Genomic DNA, 20,667 nt, shown 5'->3' on the forward strand with positions numbered 1-20,667 from the left:
AATGCAAACCAGTAGCGTGCTGTTAAGGAAAACTCTTTATAAATTGAAAACTGCTGTGACGACTGAGACCTTGCTGCTAATTACACACACCGAACTCTGTTATTTTGGGATTGTTTAATGCAAGAAATATAAATTTAAGTCCTAAAATAGCTGCAGGTTCAACCTAGATTTTGAGAGAGAGATTCATCTTCTCATCACTAATTAGCTGGAAGCAGGGTAGCTCTTACCTGCACATTATTTCATGCGTGAGCAGAACTCGGCACATTTCTGGGTTCTTGTCTTGGCCTTCATACACTATCGCCTAGAAACAAAACACATTTTTAGCTATGCATCAAGTGGAGTTTGGAGAAAACAAAAAAGGCATCGCAGTAACTGAGCGCGCAGCCGGCATTGCAAGCTAAGTCGCGGGGTAGGGAGACGGCGTCACCGCTGAACCTGCTTAAGATTTGTGGTTGGAAAACAACACAAGCTGAGTACAGCTAAATTCCCTCCTCGCCGCTGCACATCTCTCAAGCTGTGTGTAGGATGGGTTTTTTTAGTAGTCAAGACAACCACAATTTTCTTTTCAATTCAGAATAAAATATAAACCTAATAGCATTAAAAGAAAGAGAAAAAAAAAAAAAAAAAGGAAAAAAAAAAAAAAAGAAACAACAGCAAGGCTTGGCATACTTTGGGTCCTATTCATTTTTAAAAAAAAAAAAAAAAAAAAAAAGGACAGAAAGAGAGAGCTCATGCATTTTTAATTCCAAAAGCTGCACACTGCGCAGCCCAGGCGCTTTCCTGGTAGCTCCTGGAAGTGTTTGGGCCTGATTCTGCCCCTGAAGCTCGCAATCCAGAGAGCAGCTCTGGAGCTGCAGGAATATAAATAAGGGAGAGGCAGGCCCTGCCAGAGGATACCAAAACAAACAGAGGATAAACCAGCCTGGGAAATTTGACTCTGAGATAGCACGGGGAGAACTCTTTGAGTTAAAACTGTGGAAAGACGGGGCATTCGCCTTTCAAGAAGAGTCGATTTTTGCAGCCCTCCCACCAGCAGGACCGGGAGCGACGGCGAGGGATCGGCGTCACATACCAGCAGAGTTACCGCTCGCTCTAGAGAGTTTCCATTGGATCCGGACAGAGTTTTGCTTTCTGCCCGCACACACACACAGCCCTGGCTTGTAACTGCTGATTCACCCCCTAAATACCAGCAGCTGGGCAGTATCTGCTCCGGGTTGTCCCATTGCCCCCAGCAGCAAATCAAGACAGAAAAGAAATTGCCTTTGCAACAGCAACTTTTGACGGCACTGAGGTTCCTGAATTGTTCAGGGTGCCAGTGCACAGCCGGGATCAGATCAACAAGCCTGCTTCCCAGCATCAGCTCTGCCTTCAGCACGTGGTGGGACCCTGCCAGCCTCTAAAACACAGACTTAGGAATAAATCAGGAAAACAAACCCGCAGGTAAAATGACATCTGATATAGGTATCCCTAAAGCTAACATTAAATTAGTTTTTGAAAGTTAAAAAAAAAAAAAATAGGTTATATGGAGGAAATATATTTTATGGAATGAGACCGTTCTGATAAGGAAGTGTGGAAAATACCTTGTTTTTTTCTCATTAGTATCTTGATACATGATGGAGTGAGATCATGTGAACTGCTTTCCCAGTCCTTGCAAATATAACCCGTTAAAGGTAAGAGGTGTCATACCTACAACGGAGGCAGGACTCCCAGGACACACAAATCTGAAGAGGCATGAGCTGATTTTTTAACATCATTATATTAGTAGTACTCAATCTTAATATTATGCATTATAAAATGATTTAGCAATTCTATAAACAATATTAGGAATGGCTCTGTGTTGTCTCTGCTAATTTAAATCATTCCCTTTCAGTTTTCCTGCGTGCATTTCCCCACAACCTGGAAGCCAGTATAATTTTGCTGCTGAGGAGAAAGAACAGAGACCTCCGGTGCCATTGCACCAGGTACAGAGCATCGCCAGCTTCTGGCCCTCAGTCCCACCAGAGAGGGACACAGGCTGTGAGCCCAGCACATGCAGGAGACACAAACGTGGCTGTGGGATACATGCAAAGCCCTCACAGCACAGCCACCAGCAAAGCCCTGACCCAGGCTGGGACCTCTCTTCCCTGGCAGCTGCTGGATGCAGTACATAGGGATGCTTTCCCAGTGGTGGCCCAGGGGCCACAGCTGGTTTGGAAGTTGCCCGTACAGATGTGCATGGGGGTGTACGTCAGGAGCTGGGACAAATTCAGAAGATCCTCATTCCCGTGCCTTAAAGGAAAAGACGGGATGAAGATTCTAGCCAAAACCAGGGAACCAAAGGAACCAGCTGACAACAGCGGGATCAGCAGGGACGCTGCAAAGACTCCAGAAAACCCCAGAACAGGTTGTACCTGGCAGTGGGACCGGCCAGGTACAGGCAAAGCTCAGGGCTCTTGTTGGACCTAATCAGCAAATAATCAAAAAATAATCTGCTTCTGAGAGCGCAGCGCAGATCTGCTCCTGAGGCCGTCAGTGGAGACAAACACCTCCGGTCCCCCCTCACCTGGCACAGCATGACATGGTACCCGAGAGAGGACTGCTGGGCTTGGCTCCCCCTTCTTAGACTTTCAAACCTTAAAATAAATTTGCCCGGCCTGGGTTACCTTGTTGCCAGTGAATTCAAGGCAGCAGTAGAAATGACCAAGCAGAACACAAAACCTTTCTTTTCTCCCCTCCTCTCTCTCTTCCCCTTCTCTTCCTGCTGCTATGCTTACTTAACCTCCAGGTACCCGCTTAAATAACTCAACTAAATAGCAATAATGAACGGACAGAGTCAACACTGTGGTACATAATCACCTTGTCTGTTGTGTTTAACGTCAGTGATCCCTTCTTTGCGTGCATGACATTCTTCAGCCTTCGTCTACGTTAAGGATTTGCTTTTCACTTTGTTTGCATTTGACTACTAATATTGCACCGATGCACACCGCGGTTTCTCACTGTTAAGTGCAGGTCCTTCCATACAGCCTATTCCACCAGGAATTTCTAGGGAATTTTAGGAAGCAGGAGGAATTGCCCAGTTCACTTCTCATCCCCAACTCCCATTCCTATTTCCTAATATACTTGTGCAAACGGGTGTGCAAAGCACCAGCTGTTTACTCCCATGAGTGACTCCCTGAGAGCGTTACAGACCCTCTACCGCCTTTCAAACGGTGCTGCTCTAAAACACCAATTCTACAATTAGTTGCAAAAGGGAAACAGGAACTGCTAAAGTTTCACATCTTTATAGCTGCCAGAAGTATTTTTACAGGAAGGGTCTACGATGTTACCGTTGTGAAAATATTTAACTTTAAGATTTGAAAAGAGACTCTTTTAACAAAGCCATCTGATTTTTTTTATTATTTTTTTTAATTAACGTTCAGGCTTTGACACAGGCTGACTGTGGCAGGAGTCCCCGCCACACGAACATCATCACAATTTTGTCAAATAGAGATCACATTAATAAGAGATAAAGTGAAAGTTACAGTGTATAAACTTAGACCACAGCAGAGCTAAAAATAAGCCTTCAAATACACATCAGAGTTGCACAACAAAACACCAGCAAAGGAAATGAAAATTATAGACTTTGTTTTTCCTTTTTGTTTACTTCTTGTAGTTTTGACTCGGTGCATCCCATAAGCATTATGAAATAGATTTTATTCTCCTGAACTTAAATATTTCCCCGCAAAACTCAGCTTACATTTGTAAACCATTACTCACATAAGTAACCTTTCTACAAGAAGCCTCAGTGAGTAACAATCACTCATGCACAAATGAATTTCAAAATCAGGCCCCGAAAAACTAATGTCGAAATATAAGACTCCTCGCTTCCATTTAAATAAAGCTGCATAAAAAAGTTAAATCAAATGCAATTCACTACTTGCCAACACATAAAAATTACTAAATTGAGCACATCCCAGTCATTTCTAGACAAGTGCATCCAACAATTTGAAAAAGTTTTCAGTGAGAGTTCATAAAAAAATAAAATAAAGGGGAGGGAGGTAATATAAAAGCCAAGACTACAGTTCTCATTTAAACCAGTTTTTCACGAGTAAAGACGGCAGAATAAAGCAGTAAAATAGTTGACAAGTAAGTTGGAAAGATTTAAAGGCAGATTCCATCCTTAGCTATTCCTGAATAAATCCAGATTTATGCTGGTACAACTGCGGGCAGAATCGCCTCGTAGCATCAAGTTGCCAGTCAGGCAATCCTGCTCTCTGAGCTGGATGAGAAACAAGCTTGAAGGACTGAGCTCATGGCCATTATAGTATTCAGTTATGTCACAGCCTTGATTTTAAAAGAGGGACAGAATGAGAGAAATCACCAGCGTGCATCTAAATCCACTCGCTTTCAAATTCCTCATCTGTTTCGCAAAACAAACTATCTCCTTTACTGAAATAAAGGAGGAAAAAAAAACTCATTAGAATGAGGGTCTTTTCAAAACAGAACTAAAATGATTTGCAGTGACGTATACAGACATACACACAGAGAGAAAATAAAATCCTGGCCCCACCGAATTCAATAGGAGTTTTGCAATTGACTTCAGATGGGCCAGGATTTCACCCAGCGAGGATTAGGCTTGTATCCGCTATATATCTACACAGAGAACGCTGCAAATTCAGTGCATTGCATTTATTTGGCTTCGAGTGCTTAACCCCTAATTACCCAAGTTTTTCACTCCTCGCCCAGGCAGAATTTCTACCCTTCCCAGTCTGGTTTATGCCGGACAAGCAGCACAGCACTGGGTCCCCAGGAGAGGACGTTTAGTTCGTGCTGCGTCTCAGCGCACAATTCAGTAGCATCTAATTATTTTATCCAGTCTCCCCCTGCCTTTGATACACAGCTTGCTTATCGACGTATTCACACAAATTAAATAAATTTATCTCTCCTAATATGTTCATTTTTAATGGTTTTCAAACATTCACATGGAAACAGCTCTAGCGTAAATATCCCAGAACAAATGGCTGTATATTATACAGGAGGGAGCAGTTGGGCTGCCAGACTGGGAATGCACCAGGCCATCTGGCTCAGGCAGTCTCTCCAAAATCCTCAGCTTTGTTTTCACCCTCAGACTCCAAACAACACATTTTCCACTGTGATGAGTTTACATTTTCCCAAACACAGGTCCTGATCATGCATGCAAATTCCAAACTTCTCCGTTCCTCTCTGTACAAGAAAATTAAAATCACCTGCGCTTCTGACATCTCACCAAAGGAACAAGAAAGCTGCTAAAATCTGGCGCAATGTAAACTTTCCCCGTCACAGGGGTTAGGTTTTGTTTTATGTTTGTGTGAAATTTCTCTGAGTCTGCTGAGGCTCCTCTGAACTTATTGATAACATTTTTTTCCCATGCGTGTAGCTGCCAGAGAAGGGCCAGGCTATGCACAGAATAGAGAGCTGATCAAATATCTGCATACATCAGAGAATATCATAGAGAAAGCAACAGAAAAACCATTTGCATCCAGAGTTACAGTACTGAAAAAAAGCAAAACATAAACAGAGCTCAAGTCTGAAGGAAGGATTTTTCACTCATGAGGGTTCTCAACAATAGACAATAGCTATCTTGCAAAACTTATGATTTTTAAGATGCCTGAGCTATATTACCATCCGTTATATCTTATGAATGAGAAAGGCTGAAGGAAAAATGGGTGGGGAACAAGTATTTCAGATTTATTTCCTCCATCTTTCCTAATAGTGAAATATCTCAACTTTATGAAAATACAGCTGAAGAAGTGGAAGGCATCTCTTCTCTGTAAATACATTAAAATCCTCAGACTTACCTAAAAATTCTGCTTTTATTTGAGCAGACATATTTCACATTTTGCAGACAATTTCAAAATGCATCACCGTTAACGCCAGACCTACTGCAGTAGAAGCTGCCGGTTTACAGATAGCAACAGCTATAAAGTTTGGGATCCTACGGGGTTTTGAACACATTAGGAATGTGAACCCAACATAAAATGAGGTGCCAAGATAACATAAAAGAAAATTTAATTAAGACAGCATTGACGCTGAGTGTTGTTACCCTAACTGAAAAGAACTTCCCCCAACATAAACGATTTATGCGCAGTATTTACAATTTTAAAATGACGGGCACGCATTTTAGAGTCGGAGCAAGACTCCTCAAAGGCAGGCAATTACCATCGTACCCAGCACTTCTCCGGGGCCACCACCAAAGGCCAAGCACATTACCCTGGGTATAACTGGAAACGATGCATTTTGAGCCCAAACCTGACTGAGTTTCCCATTCAGAAGTCCCACAGCCCAGACCACCAAGGAGCACGCATGCAACAAAAGCTCGTGTTTTGAGCGAGCGCATGCATAGTTAATACATACACCCTAGACCTGCCCTGGGATGTAGTCGGTGACAAAATTTGTGGTTAGTTCAGTAACGCCACTACCCAGCCCTGCTTCCCATAGTGCATCGCAGCCGGGAGAAAACGTACACACACAACAGCACACGGCCCTCCCCGTGCTACACCTATGGCAAGGCTCGTGAACTAGTTTCATAGTCAGGCATAGTCACACAAACAATGATAAACCCTGACTTATTCAGATCAAGAACCACAGAACAAGGAATATCTGCTATTTATTACACACACAGCATTCACAGCATTCAGCACATGAAGCCCTGTCCGTCTACCTGCTGATATAATGCATGCTGCTTAATGGGACATTTAAGTTAAATCTACAAGTGGTCCAACATACAGAAAGCTTGGTCTGATTTGCAGAATAAATTTTATTTTATCTTACCTAACTTAATAATCCACAGCTGTGCAAAACTTTGTAATTTATAATTGTGAGACAAAGAGAATATAGTTAAATCTTATTTGTCCACACATACATATATGTATGGACATATATATATATATGCATACTATAAGGAAAGAGCCACAGATACTTTCCTGTACGATCTAGGGAACCTAACTCATTCAAGCTTTGCTTCTGTGGGATTTTTAATTTGCCACCAGAAACCTCAGAGTAGCTGTAATTTCAGTCTGGGAATTCACAATTATTGAGTGTGTGAACATGCGTGTGTGAGTATTGAGAAGCTACTTGCCAGCTGAAACATGTATGCTTCTGCAACAGTTTCATTTAAAAGTAATCATTTCATTATCCAATTTGTTCTGAGCGTCATGCACTAAGATACTACACCTTCAAGTAGGCTGACAATATATATTTAACTTTCATTAAAAATTAAAGAATTTTCAGACAGTCTTTGCAATATTTAATTACAGTTTGATGATTTGAAAGTTACTTGAGATTCTTCTATATAATTCACTGTCGTAAAATATAAATGATACATTCAACATTTGGGTGAGCTTCTGTCATGTGTTGTACTTCGCTTCCTAATAAGCATTCACTAACCGAAGCGATCAGCACTCTGAAATAATTTCACTTTTAAAAAATAAAGAATTTAGAAAAAATAAAGAAAGAAGACAGGAGGGGATTTTAGCCTCTGGCTCCTCAGAAATATGGACTGGCACATGTCACAGTTTTGACATGACAATGCCCTATTTTTCACAAGCAATTATAGACATGCCTAAAGAAATTATATTCACAAAACTAATATGTAAGCAAACATGTTTGTTTAAAACATCCCTTCGCTCCCTGCTTTCTAATACAAGTTCAGAGAGCTTTTGTTTTCAGATCCTCGCTTCTCAACTCCCTTACACTTTACCCAAAATCTGTAATTTGTACTAACTTTGTTTTTGTAAGACTTCCTGAAATCAGACAGATTTTTTTTCATTGTGAATGCGCTTTAAAGCTACATGGTATGTTTTACAAATAAACTGTATCTCGGGGTTTCTTTTCCCCTTTCTCTCCAAAGACCCTCTGATGACTTGATAATAATGAGAGACCAAGAGGTCAAACAGTGCCTTAGGATGAACTCTTCATATGCAAGATGCCTTTGTTAAGAAAATTATTTTGAATCCATTGCTCTACATGAGTTCAGGGATCTGTTTTCAACAGGATTATGAACAGAGGCTTTTGCATTTCCGTAATGATAGGAAAGCTATTTAAAGATAATATTTATTGATGGTCTCTCTCATACGGTCTGCAGTGAAAGACCCAAGCTCCAAAAGAACTAAAGAGAGTTCACATATTAGAAAGATTTTGTTTCTTTTAAGACAAACTAACCTATCCGTGCCTGAAAAACAAGGAACGGCAGCAAACACTTTCCAAGGCTTGCTGTGGAAAAGGGTTTATTGCTGCTGTTTTAATTCCTACAGAGAATGGGCTCTGTTTGGAAGTGTATGGTTTAACAGAGTTCAGATGCATAGTGGATTGTCCAGTAAAATTCATCCAAGTCCCCCCCCCCTCCTTTTTTTCCCCTCTCTGTTGAAAGACGGTCTTCAATAGCAGGAAAAGATGTTTTGGGACCATCAAAGAGAGTTTTCTAAAACAAACTTAGCCCTTGGAGCTTTATGTTTTGCTGTAGAAAAAGAAACCCAAGTAGAAGCCAGGAGTTTTTTTCCCCTGCAGACAACTGGGTTTGAAAATACAGTGATTTACTTTCTATCAGTGAAAAAAGAAAAAAAAAAAAAAGAAAAAAAAAAAAAAAAAAAAAGAGAGAGAGAGAGAGAGAGAGGAAAAAAAAGAAAAGAAAAGAAAGGAAAAAAAAAAAAAGAAGAAGAAGAAGAAGAAAAAAGCGTATTGTTTTCCTTTTCTTAGATTAAATAAAATTTAAGATTTTTTTTTTGACTAGCAAAACAGATTTAGGAAAACAACACATCTTGAAGATAAAAGGGTTTTAAAACGTCCCCACTATTTAAAAGAAATGCATTACAAGGCAAAAAGATTCTGACAGGAGCAGAAGAGAAAGCTAGAGCAACGTTTTTTTAAAAAAGAAGGGAGAATCGATTTGTTCAGACAGTCTCTTTGTAAAAACCCTGCTTTCATACCGAAGTGTGGTTTTTTTTTTTTTTTACAGGTAGACGCGCACGTTATTACTCTGTTTGGAAAGCTAAAGAGCAAGCTCCAAATTCGGGTTAATCCATTTACAAGCTCTGCTGCCCTACAGCCCTCCTCGAAGCCGCCCAAGGCGCTCGCCGCTCCCCGCGCAGCTTTTCGGGGGGCCCTTCCGACATGCAAATCCGCCCCGATCTCATCGCTCCTCCTTTACACCCAGCGCAACTGAAGCAAAGACAAATCCGAGCCCCGGCGCCCGAGCAGCGGCTTGTGCTCCCTGCGCTTGGTGGGCTGGGAAGAGGGGAGGGGGGGCCGGGAGGTTAATTCTGACAATTAAGCGGCTAAACAGCCCCCGGCTCGGGCCGGCTGGAGAGCCGCCAGGGTTGTTTTTTTGTGTTGTTTTTTTTTTTGCGGAGCTTCCCCCGCAGCCCGACTCCGGGCTGCTCCCCGCGGGGACCCTCCTCGCCTGCCCCGCAGCCCAGCCGTCGGGGTCGGGCCCCCCCCCAGCCCGGCCCTAAAACCCCCGGCGCTGCTCGAGTGCGGAGCGGGGAGCTCGGGCAGCCCCTTTACAACCCAAGGGGGAACCGTTCCGCACCGCTCAGCACCGGGGGAGGGTTTTTCGCCTCCTCGGGCTGCCCCGCCGAGCCCCGCCGGCCGCCCCCGCAGCACCCACCTGCTTGGTCATGGAGTCGATGAGGCGAACGTAGAAATCCTGCTCCGTCCTGATCCCTGAAACAAGGCAGAGGAGTGAGGAGCGGGGCCGGCCGGCGGTGGTGGGACCACGCTTGGGCTCGCCCGAGGGCTCGGAGCCGTCGGGGGTCCCGGCCGGAGCCCCCCGCCCCAGCCGGGCACCGAGAGCGGGGATGCGCGGAGAGGAGGGGGCCGGGACGGCGGCTCCCCGGGTCCCCGTCGGGTTTTGCAGCCCGGGTTCCCCGAGGTGGCGGTGTCGGGGCTGCCCCCGGGGGCTCCCAGCCCTTACCGTTGCTGTAGAGCAGCTGCAGGCGGTAGTGGATCCCGTTGTTGGTCTTTTCGCTGTTGGCTTCCTGAATTCGAAGAAGACAAGGGAGATGGGGAAAGGGGGGGAGAGAAATGATAAATACATCGCAGGAAGCTTCTCCAGCGCTTGGGTGCCTGGCGGCCCCGGGGCTGGAAGAGGCAGCTCTGGACAACTTCCCCTGCCCCGGGCATACGGGGGGATAAGGGAGACCCCCCCAGCTGCCCTCTGGGCCGAGGGGAGATCGAGGCGGCCGGGAGGCGGCGGACGAGCCGGTGCCGAGGCCCCGGGGGAACAGAGCGGGGAGGGCCCGGGAAAGGTGGCCGGGTCCCCGCGGGGCCCCGGGTTACTCACCTTCTCCTTCTCCACGAAGCCCACGAAGGCGGTGCGCTCGATCTCCACGGGCTGCCCCTGCCGGTCGTACAGAGCCAGGACGAAGTGGAAAAAGTTGGATTTCCTCAGGTTGGAAGGAGGCTGCTTCTCGAAGTGAGCCCGGGCCAGACCCACTCCGCTGGGACCACAAAGAGCCGGGTTAGCGGCAGCCCCGACGGCGCGGCCTCACGCCCCCCCGGCCCGCTCCCGGCCCCGTGCCTTCCCCCGCAGGGACCCTGTGGGACCCCGATGGGTTCCCCGGGGACCGAGCATCCCTCCCTGACCCCTCCTCAGGGCTCTTCCCTCCGGGCCGGGGCAAAGTCGTGCTCCAGAGCGGCCACGTCGGAGCCCCGCGGGGCCGGGAGCGCGGCACGACCCCGACCCCATCCCGCCCTGCGGGCAGCCCGGAGCCCCGAGCATCCCCCCCGGCACCCCCAGCCGGCACCCACCAACCCTCCCCGGGGGCCGTGGCGGCTCGCAGCCGGCCCTGCATGGCGGGGAGCGCTCAGCCCCTGCGGCGCGTTGCCCCGCGGAGCGGCATGCTCCTGCCACTTCTCAAAGTCGGCTCGAAGCTGTCACCGGAGCGCCCATGTGCCTTATCTTTCAGTTTCAGTCCTGCTGAGCCTTTCCTCCCCTCGCCGGAGTGGTGGGTAAACACCGCGAGGGCAGCCGAGGAGACAACTTGAAATATTTCAGGGTTGTCCCTGCACAACTTTCCCTTCCTTAGAGGGCTCCAAAGGGAGGGGTGCGGGGCGAGGTGGGAGACACCGGGAGATGTCAACACCAAACTTCTGGGCTGCTGCCGGCTCCAGGGCTCAGGCTGCGGTTCCGGCATCGGTTTTTATTTTTCCCGGGGAAGAGGATGGGGAGAAGGAGAAACGAGAGAGAAGGCGAGGCTGGGTGCAGCTCTGCCAAATCCACCTCCCGGTTGAAAGGATTTCTTTTTTAGAAATCTAAGATAAGTGGCAGTGGTTTTACAAAGAGGCTTCGAATTTAATTTCTCCTCGAGAAAGCTTCGCAAAACTCCCCGCTTATCGGGGGAGAAGGAGGGAAGCTGCTGATGCTGACGAGGATAAGAAAGAGAAGTAAAGAAATATATTTTGGAGACATCCGTGCACAACTCGGGGCTTATCGGAGGAGGAAAGTGTCATTTGGAGATCTTAAGACTAAATCGGCAGCAAACATAGTTTTGAAAACTCCTTCCTCCGCGCGAACACAAGAGGCTCGAGAGATTAAAACCTATCTATCCCTACCTAGCAGGACTCTCCGCTTCCTTTATTGTTACGATGCTGATTTTTTTTTTTTTAAATAAAAAAGTCCTTCCTACGGGACGAGAGGGAGAAATATTTAACTGGCCGCATCTACGCGCGACTCCCTGCTGGCAGCAGAGCTCCGGAGCCGGCTTTTTGGTGGTGCTGGGGGGGGGGGAAAGGCGATGCCCGGGGGAAGCAGCGCTGCAGGAGCCCCGGGGTGCGGAGCGGGGCGCGGGCGCGGAGCCTGCCTACCTCTGAGCGGCCGTGCTGGCGTCCAGGACGCCGGCTCCCTGCATCCACGTCCGCACCGCGTTCATCCCCGCGCCGAGGGGCTCTTCCTTCATGCTGCTCCCACTCCGCTGGATGCTTTCCTGAATCCCAAACATGAATCAGAAACAAGAGCGCAAATCTTCCTTCTTTACTCGAAAAAAAAAAATAATATATATATATATATAGTGATGAAATCGCCAGGCGGACTGTTATGTGTGTTTTTGTTTCTCTCTCTCTTTCTCTCTCTGCAGCTGATCTCGGGAATCAAAGCAAGTCAGAGAAAGCAAACACAGGCACGCACATTAAAAAAAAAAAAAAAAAATCCAGAGGCAATCAGAGCCCGGTTTTGTTGCTGCTGTTTGCTGCGTGTGCAGTTTGTTTGGGTGCTTGGAGGGGCTTGCGGGGTGCTGGGGGCTGGCTGCAGCGCTCACAAGCCGGAGGAGTACTTGAAGTCCCTTTTGTATGAAGACACCCCTCGGATGGCAGCAGGAAAAAAAAAAAAAAAAAAGAAAAAAAAATCTCGGCTGGCAGTTTAAGAAACAATAGGACGGACGGGAGCTGCGGCAGGCTCTGCTACATCAAGTGTCATTTTCCAGTGACAAGAGAGGCAAGTTTCCCCCCCCTCTCTCTCCCTCTCCTTTCCCCCTCTCTCTTTTCTTTCTTTCTTTTCTCCCTCTTTTCTTCTCTTCTCTCCCAGCCGAAGCGCTCTCTCCTCCCTCCTTCAGCAGCGCAGGAAGCGACTTGGCGGAGCCGGGCGCACGCCGGGAAGGGAGCGAGAGGGGCGCACCCGCGGCGGCACGGACGGACGGACGGACGGACGGACGGACAGACGGACGGAGGGAGACCCTGGGGCTCCCGCTGCCCGCGCCCCCTCCCTCCCTCTCCCGCAGCGCCGGCCCGGACCCGCCGCCTCTCCCTATGGGAGCCACTTTGACTGGCCCCGCCGCCCGACACGAGCCCCGCAGCCCCGGCGCCCGGGGGGCGGGGCCTGGGGGAGACACGCCCCCTCCTCATTTGCATCGCGTCACCTCTCCCCCTCCCTCTTTTCCCTTTCAACCAATGGCCGCCCGCGCGGTGCAGCCGCGGGGGCGAGGACACGCCCCCCTTCATTAGCATAGCCCCGCCCCTCCCGCCCAGCCCGCACGGCCCGGGGGAAAGTTGCCCCGCGCCCCCCCCCCCCCCACCCCCCACCCGGAGGGGGGTAATTAACAGAGACGCGATCGCGCCTTTGTTCAACGAGGAGGCGGTGGCGCTGCCGGCCGGCCCCCCCCACCCCACTGCCGGGTACCGGTGCTGGGACACCCGGGGGGAAGTCGGGGACATATAGGAGGGACACAGCCCCCCCCATTACCCCCCACCCCGGGACCCCCCGCCCAAAGCCGGTGGTGCCCGAGCGAGGCACGGAGCGGCCCCCCCGGGGCATCCCCGTCCCCTGTCCCGGCACCTTCCCCAGCTGCAAACTGCCCCCCCCACCCCCGCACATCCCTCTCATCCCTCTCCCTATTCCCATCCCCGGGCAGGGCGCGATAGGAGCGCACCGCCTCCCAACGGGACGGCCCGGGGGAAAAGTCCGCTTGGGGTTGGTCCGTTTTCCTAGGGGAAACAAGAAAATAATCATAATCATCATCATAACAATAATAATAAAAAAAGGCAGCCCTGCCCGCGCTGGGCTGGCCGCTCGGAGCGCCGCAATGCCCGCACCCCTCGCCGGGGGTCCCCGCACGATCCCCCCGGAGCCGCTCCCCCGGTGGGTGGCTGCTGCCGCGGGGGGGCCGCCACCCACGCGAGCTCTCGCCGTGGAAGGGAGCTCGCTGTGCCGTCTGAGAGCAGGGTTCCTCCCCCTGCACGGCCCTGTGCGGTGCTTTAGGTAAAAATCCCTGCAAGTGTCCCCAGGGCACTGTCACCTGGAGGAGATGGGACTGGGACCCCCCCCAGCCCCGCTTTGGGGTGGGTAATCTGTGAGTTGTTCCGGTTAGGTCTGAGCTGTGCCTTTGCCCGCTGCCCCCTTTGACTCCCTAAGGTGCAAGTGATGCTGCTGGGGAGCAGAAGGGGGCTGTGGGGGGAAATGGAGGGGCTGCCACTGCTGCTGCCCTCCCCCTCCAGGCTGTGCCCAGCACAGCTAAGGGCCTCTGAGCTGCCCCCCAGCACAGGCAGCCTGGCTACAAGGCACTATAGACACTGGTACGCATCCCCATAGGCACCCTGATCGTTCTATAGGACCCGCTTCCAGCTGCCTGTACAGCACCTGGGGGGCAAGGGGCACTAAACCTCACCCAGGGAGCTCTGGTTCAAAAGTTGGCACCCAGCCCGTGCCAGCACCACACTGACACTAAAACATGTGCCTGCTCCTCTGCCTGTAGGTGAGTCCACTCACAAAACACTTGCATCCGAAATATGCCACGTTCTCATGCATGAACTGCCACAGAAAGCAAATTTTCACATTCCCTGCAGCTGATATTTGAATTTTCACATAAGCCGACTGTGGCACAGCCCAGGGATAGTTGGAAGAACACAGCCAGGCAGGCAGCCGCGAGTATTTACGCCATAGGTATTGCATAGGAGCAGTTTGGCCCCTGCAGTGCTCTGGCTTATTGGGCTTCTCCAGGCTGCTGCTCTATCTGTTGTATCATATCCAGCCTAAATGCCTCCATGGTGAGATACATTTTGCAATTAAAAGCTATTTGCACCTGCACTGATTGCTCCTTTCCCAGGGCAGGGATCTGCTGAGGGAGAAATGATGCATTTGAATCAACAGATTGAGCAGTTGGTGGATTTTGCCCTCCAAATCTGTTTGGGGGATCGGGGGACTGGTTCTGTGCCTTCTCCTGGCTGCACAGGGAGCAGCAGCCCAGCAGCAGGCTGAGGGCACCTCTGCAGGGCAGAGACAGCCACACCAGGAGTGACAAGCTCCCCGTTACTTTCTTCCTTGCACGTGCCTCCGTGCCCAACAATCGGGCACTGGGCAGGGGAAATGCCTCACAGCTAGTCCCAAAGCTCCTAACTAATTGCTGCAAGGATGAAAGGGTTAAACACCGGCTCGACCCCCACAGGGGGAGTGTGAAAGAAAAGCAGAGCTGAAACGAGGAGAGGGTGAGAAAGTCAGGACTTTGGGAAAGGAAAAAAAAGTGCGGGGGGGCTGGTGGCAGGCGGTGAGACTTCTGTTCTCCATCCACCCCACAGAGGCCAACCACTGTGTACCATGTACCAGGGCTTTTATTTTAAAGAATTCCCAGCTGCATTCAGCACTCACTTTCCCCACAGTGTCCGGACAAAGCCCACCTCATGCCAGGCTCAGGTGGGAAGCTGGACTTGTCCTTCCCTTCATGTGGCAGGCAAACCAAGCAGGAAGAGGCAGCCACGTGCCACGGGGGGGGTCCTGGCGTGGCTGGTTGGGACCTCAAACCTCAGTGTCCATCAGGAAACCCTGTCACAGCACGTCAAGGCTTCCTGCAGCCCCACACTGAGTGCTCTCATAGCACAGCATGGATTAAAACACATGCAGATTCTCAGGCTGCAATTTGCTCCTCAGGGTGGGTAAAAGCTTTGCTCCCAAAACAAGACCAACCCAGAGCTGTGGGTTTCATCCCCGCAACACAAACCCGCAAGATACAACCTCACAGCAGCAGCATGAGGGGCTTAAAAACAGGGCCGGGAGGGGAGGTGGTTGCGGTACCCCCAGTTGTGGCAGATAACAGGGAGGCCTTTGAAGGAGGGGGCTGTGGAAGGAGATTGCACACCGGAGGACACACACAAGCCCTGTGAGGCTGGAGATGGAGGTCCTAGAGCACAGGAGGCTCCTGTGTGGGGAGAGGCCTCTCCCCCTCCCTGACCCCATTCCCAAGCGGGCCCAAGGCCCCTTGAGCATACCCAGGGTGTTGTCCCCCCCCTGCTCCCACTGCCCCAACTCCCCAGGTAGGCCCTGAGGGGGGAAGGAAGGGTTGGAAATGGAAACTGCTGACAGAAAAAGCCTTCAGCTCCCTCCTCCCTGCCCTCACAGCCTGACGGGGCACCCCTAAGGGACCGTGCACCTTCCTGCCCTTGGTGGGAGAAGGGAGATGGGCACGGATCCATGCTGACAGGGGGATAAGGGAGAAGCAGCCTCTGGCTTCAGGGCGGGACTGAGGGAAGCAGAGAACTGGGGGCTGAGCACTTACCCACACTTTCTGCTGCTGTGGAGGAGAAAGGGGCTCAGGAACTGTTCGCTTGCACCCTCCCAGCAGAGATGCTCTGCCTGAGTGTTTTTCCTCCAGCCACGGTCCTGTTGTGACCTTTGCAGCCGCAGGTGAACCCGGTGCCTGCCCCCAGCAGGTGAGGGCACCGTTCAGCTACCCGGGGCCTTTTATTCCTCCTGACTGCCTTGCTCCTGAGGAGAAGGAAAGAAAAAGGCTCAGGGGACTGAGGACTGGGATGCGATGCTCTGCTCGCCCTATGAGGGGGGGGCAGGATCTTGGGTGCCTCTGGAACTGGACAGAAGGGTGCTGAGAGCCCACCTTGACCCTGGGTGCTGTGAAGCAGGAGCAGGAGACATGGATGGAAATGCTGTGTCCAGGAGCTTCCTCCTGCAGCCCCCCTGCCCCTTGGGGACTGGGGAAATCCCGGAGCGTCCCTGGCTGCGATGGCAGCACCGGGGCTCTCCCCCCTGGGCCCATTAACCCATACGGGTGGGAAGCAGCTGGGCACGCAGGAAAGCATTTGCTGGGGAGGGCACTTCAGGGTGGGGGTGCAGGACCCCAGGCTGCTGCCAGACCTCAGCAAGACCCTATCAGAGCAGACCCTTTTTTGGAGGGGTTCCTCACCACAACCAGAAGGATGGGACAGGACGGGGAGGGGTACACGGGGAACCCCCAAGAGCTCATCCCCTCCCGCTGCCCCCCACAACCCACCCCGGGATGGGGGGGGGCGGCGAGAAGAGCCGTGCAGCCCCGACGGGGCGGAGGGGGGAGCCCCCAGCCCCTCACTGTGCCGGGGACAGCCCTCGCTGCCCCCAAATCCTATACGGGAGAGGGGGGGGAACGGGTCCGGGGGCGCCGCGCCGCGGGGTCACGGCGCCACCTGGCGGCCAAGGGGGGGGGCTCCCGCCGGCGGCTGCGGGGACCCGGTGCCGGGAGCTCCGGGAGGAGGCGGCTCGGGATCTCCCCTCCCTAAAATCCAAGCAGGCAGCGGGGTTAGGGCCAGAACCGCTAAAATTCCCTGCAAAGGGAGAGTCGTCTCCCCCCCCCCCGGACCGGTAGGAGCTGCGAAGGGGGGGCTCCGTGCAGCACCCACCCCAACTTGTGAGGGATTTAATGCAAGCTTCTATTTATTTGCTTGTTCTAGCAGGGACAGGACAGGCTACGGTTATTTTATCGCACAAAAGTTTTGCCGTGATTTTTCTATCGTCAATTCGGCAACATGTGTAAACATTGAATCAGCCACTATCGACCCCAGGGGGATGCAAGTGCACATCTCCCACTCAGCAGGGAAGGGAGAAAGCCAGAGGTATTCACTCCCTGCCTCCGAGAGGGTGAGTTTAAACATGGAATGGATTTAAACAGCTCCTAAAGTTGTCACTTGCTTTACTGAATCAAGGCTGAATATTACCAAAAGTCTTACAGTGATTCAGGAATCTATATCTGCTTCTAAACACTTACATAGTCTGAGAACTTTACATTTTGGGATCTTGACCTTCTAGGTACACAAGCCCTTTTGAGCCGTCTACTCCCAAATCTTCGAATCCTCCTTCACATAGTGGAGGGAGAAGAAATGTGAACTTGCCGGCTTGGCAGGCATTAAGTTCATTATTTCTAGGACCTGGTCACTCGGGATTTGGCTGCTCATTTCATGCTGACCATTTTGAAACATCTTTTCTCTGGAGTCCATGTTAACAGCAAGAGGCCTCATGAATTCTGCAGGAGCAGAACTGAGTTCATCATCTGGGCTCAGACATTTTGCCTGGAGCTGGATGCACACCTGCGAGATTTTGCCAGATTAGAGCATAGAAGCACCTTGCTTGCAAAGAAGTTTAAGATACAAAGAGGTACTTACTTATCTGTGTGCTTTCCTGGGCTTTGGACAACTCAAAGTTCAAGCTCCTGCTTTGCCAATTTAGAACAGGGAATTTCCTCGGTTTTGCCTGTTTGGGATCTCTGTGAGTTAACACAGACCAAAGGCATCCACCTAGGCCTCCCATACTCCTTCTCAGGAACTTTTCTCAAAAATACTCAGCCTGTGAGAAAAAGTGAAAAAATAAAAATAAAAAAGTTGTTCTAGTAAAGAGACAACCAGACAGTGCCTATGGCGTGGGGAGGATGCACCACTTCCTTTAGGAATGCTGCATTATCCTGTGTTAGTTACACAGTCTGTAGCTATTTCAAAGTCTGCATTTCATCAGAGCTAAAACGGGCTTAAACACTGACCAGAGATCTTTCGGAAGGCGTTCTTCACCACCTACCATAAGCAGAGGGAACAAGACATTGTAGTCCTTATTCAAGCACAACTCCCCATGACTTCCATAGGAAAAGAGTAGCCTGTGTGAGCAGGCATCTGTGTATTCGTTCCATATGCACACCCATTCATTATGGATGATATACAAATGCTGCTTATGCTTCCCGAGCAGATTGTTATGGTAAGGCTCACATCCCACTGATCTCACTGCAGGGCTTAGGAAGCATTCAGAAGCCTCCCAAAATGTGTTACAAACGATGTATGGAGAAATTACTTCCTCCAGCCCTGAAACACAGTCATTGTCATGATGTGATGGAGGAACTGTTAAACAGACACAGCAACAAAACCAGAGCTGGATTCTAGCCAGGGCATTTCAAGCAACTTGTAAAAAGTTCCCTGATTCTTTAATGACTCCACCTGGTTCGAGCAGGACCTCTGTTTTATGTGCCTTCCAGAAGATATGTTGCAAGAGAAGTGTGTCTTAGATGATATGAATCAAACCGGTTCTTCTAACATCATGTTGGTCTGGAATAGCTGTTGACCTGATGGAGTGTTAATGGGAACATTTATTTGTTTCTTTATCACTACAAAGATGTCATATATACTTACCCCGCTGCTGCCACTGTTCCCAAAGGGCTGTCAGCACAAGAACCATTATAACATGACTGCCGGAGGTTTGTTTTTTTTTTTTCCACGCATTATTTCTTCAAATGATTCTGTAAAGAGAGAAAGAACTTGGATATAAAAATTGCTGGTAAAAGGACAGTGCAGTGCAACGTGAGCCAGAGAAGCTTTTCTAAATGCCTCTCAGTCTCCTCTGCTGATGCTTTTGGTGTGCATGCTGCATGGGGCAGGAGGATGCAGTCTGCCACTGGGATGTCGTGAGCAAGGACAGTGCCTGGTGAACAACCAGGTTGATTTCACGTGGTGCTGCTGGAGGGCGAGCTGCCCTGTGGGTGACATGCTCTGCTGCTGTATTGCCCTGCATTCCCGGATTATGTGAGAGCACAAACAGTTTAAAACTGTTTTGGTAACACAGACATTAGTAAATAAAAAATAGACAGAAGCCGCTGCTTTTACCTGTGGACAAAAATTTCCCGTTGCATTTCATTTGTGTTATGCAACGACTTGACAGTTTAAGGAAATTGCTAATGGGACCTTTTACTGCTAGGTCACTGGTTCAAATCTGGCTCTGTCAGAAATGACCAAGAGTATCTGATGAATGTTTGATGACATGAGATTAAAATATGGGTCTCAATCAATTTATCAGTAGAAAAACCCTTCAACAAGTTAATGCTAATCTCGATAGCAAAGCCTGCAACAGTGGAGCACGACCGAGCCCTCTGCAGCCCTACGGTAGATCAAGGTCAGGGTGGGGGCATGCAGATGGAAAAGTTTACAGCACTGATGTCTGGGCCGAACCTTTCTGTGCAAGAACAGATCTACTATTTAATGCACTGAACTCCCCCAGTAACGGTACGGTGCGAGAGAGCCAAATCCGGTATTGTTCTCCAAGGGAAAATGATCCTGGCGTATGGAGGAAGATGCAAACATTAGGAAATCCAGGATCAAGAACTGGTTTTAACTAGTGCCAAAACTGAGAAATTCACAGTTTTGCAAGCCGAAAAGCTGTCTGGATTTCTCAATATTATAGCACTAACAAAGTTGAAACACAAATGTCAATGTAATGGGTAAGTTACTAAATGAGGTCTTTTTTTTTTTTTTTTTTTTTAGACAAACTGATCCAACAGAAAAATAAGTTATTGCCTAAGACAGTGCCTTCCAAACCACCCCGTGCACTGAGAAAGCCTAAAGCACTGCTAGAATTGGGCAGCTGCTGACCGGTAAAGACAGGGGGCTGGTGTGTGACCGAGAGCCAGCTGCCTGCCCTGCTGATCCCAGCCTGCTTCCAAACCAACGTGGGACCAGGTGCTCGCACTGGACAGGGTCTGTAGCACACGTGTGCGAGGGGCAGCCCCACAACACCTTCAGGACCAGCTCTGCACCCTGCTGACACCCACCAGCACCCTGCTTTCAAGGCTCGACCCAGCAAACAGGGGCACCACCGCCAGAGGCAGGGGGAGCACCCGCGAGGTGCTGGCACAGCCCGGGGGGGGCCGCGCTGCACTTTCTGAAATAAAAAGGCAGGGAAGTCTCACATCCCTTGCAAAGTCACCGAGCGCTCGCAGAGCGCTTTCCAGCAGCGTGGAGAAAAATTTTAAAAGCATGAGAGCCATCTGGTGGGAGCAGGGAGGGGGTTTGATTTTACCTCGTCGTTCACTGTGCTTTTGCCACAAGCTGCAGAGCCCGCGGCAGGGTGCTGAGAAATTGGGGGAGGCTGGGGGGGGGGCGTGCTGGCATCCCTTACCTCGACATTGCAACAAAAAGCACCCTTCTGGGGGGAATTAGGTCTATGACAACCATGTC

The 20,667-nt window shown here is 50.1% G+C and overlaps 1 protein-coding gene and 1 long non-coding RNA gene across 15 annotated transcripts in view; one reads left to right on the forward strand and one right to left on the reverse strand.

Annotated features, from left to right (window-relative positions):
- EBF1 (EBF transcription factor 1) overlaps positions 1–12,772 on the reverse strand; it is a gene marked incomplete at its 5' end in the record, with an annotated part of 274,881 nt that extends 262,109 nt beyond the window's left edge. For 2 of the 14 annotated variants that reach the window (XM_084536053.1, XM_084536051.1), the window contains 5 exons: positions 228–301; positions 9,602–9,657; positions 9,908–9,971; positions 10,277–10,433; positions 11,800–12,767. In XM_084536053.1, coding sequence (XP_084392179.1) covers positions 228–301; positions 9,602–9,657; positions 9,908–9,971; positions 10,277–10,433; positions 11,800–11,933 — 485 coding nt within the window. Of the gene's footprint in view, positions 1–227; positions 302–1,072; positions 1,358–9,601; positions 9,658–9,907; positions 9,972–10,276; positions 10,434–10,743; positions 11,418–11,799 lie in introns of those variants that run through there. The other 12 variants (XM_084536049.1, XM_084536048.1, XM_084536047.1 and 9 more) reach the window with 10 other exon arrangements.
- Positions 1,212–2,953, forward strand: LOC311444733. Its single transcript, XR_014698027.1, has 2 exons — positions 1,212–1,440; positions 1,871–2,953. It is a non-coding gene; the product is annotated as an uncharacterized lncRNA (long non-coding RNA).
- Positions 12,773–20,667: the final 7,895 nt, after the last annotated feature.

This window comes from Aythya ferina, assembly GCF_964211825.1.
Source record: "Aythya ferina genome assembly, chromosome: 14".
Lineage (NCBI taxonomy): Eukaryota > Metazoa > Chordata > Aves > Anseriformes > Anatidae > Aythya > Aythya ferina.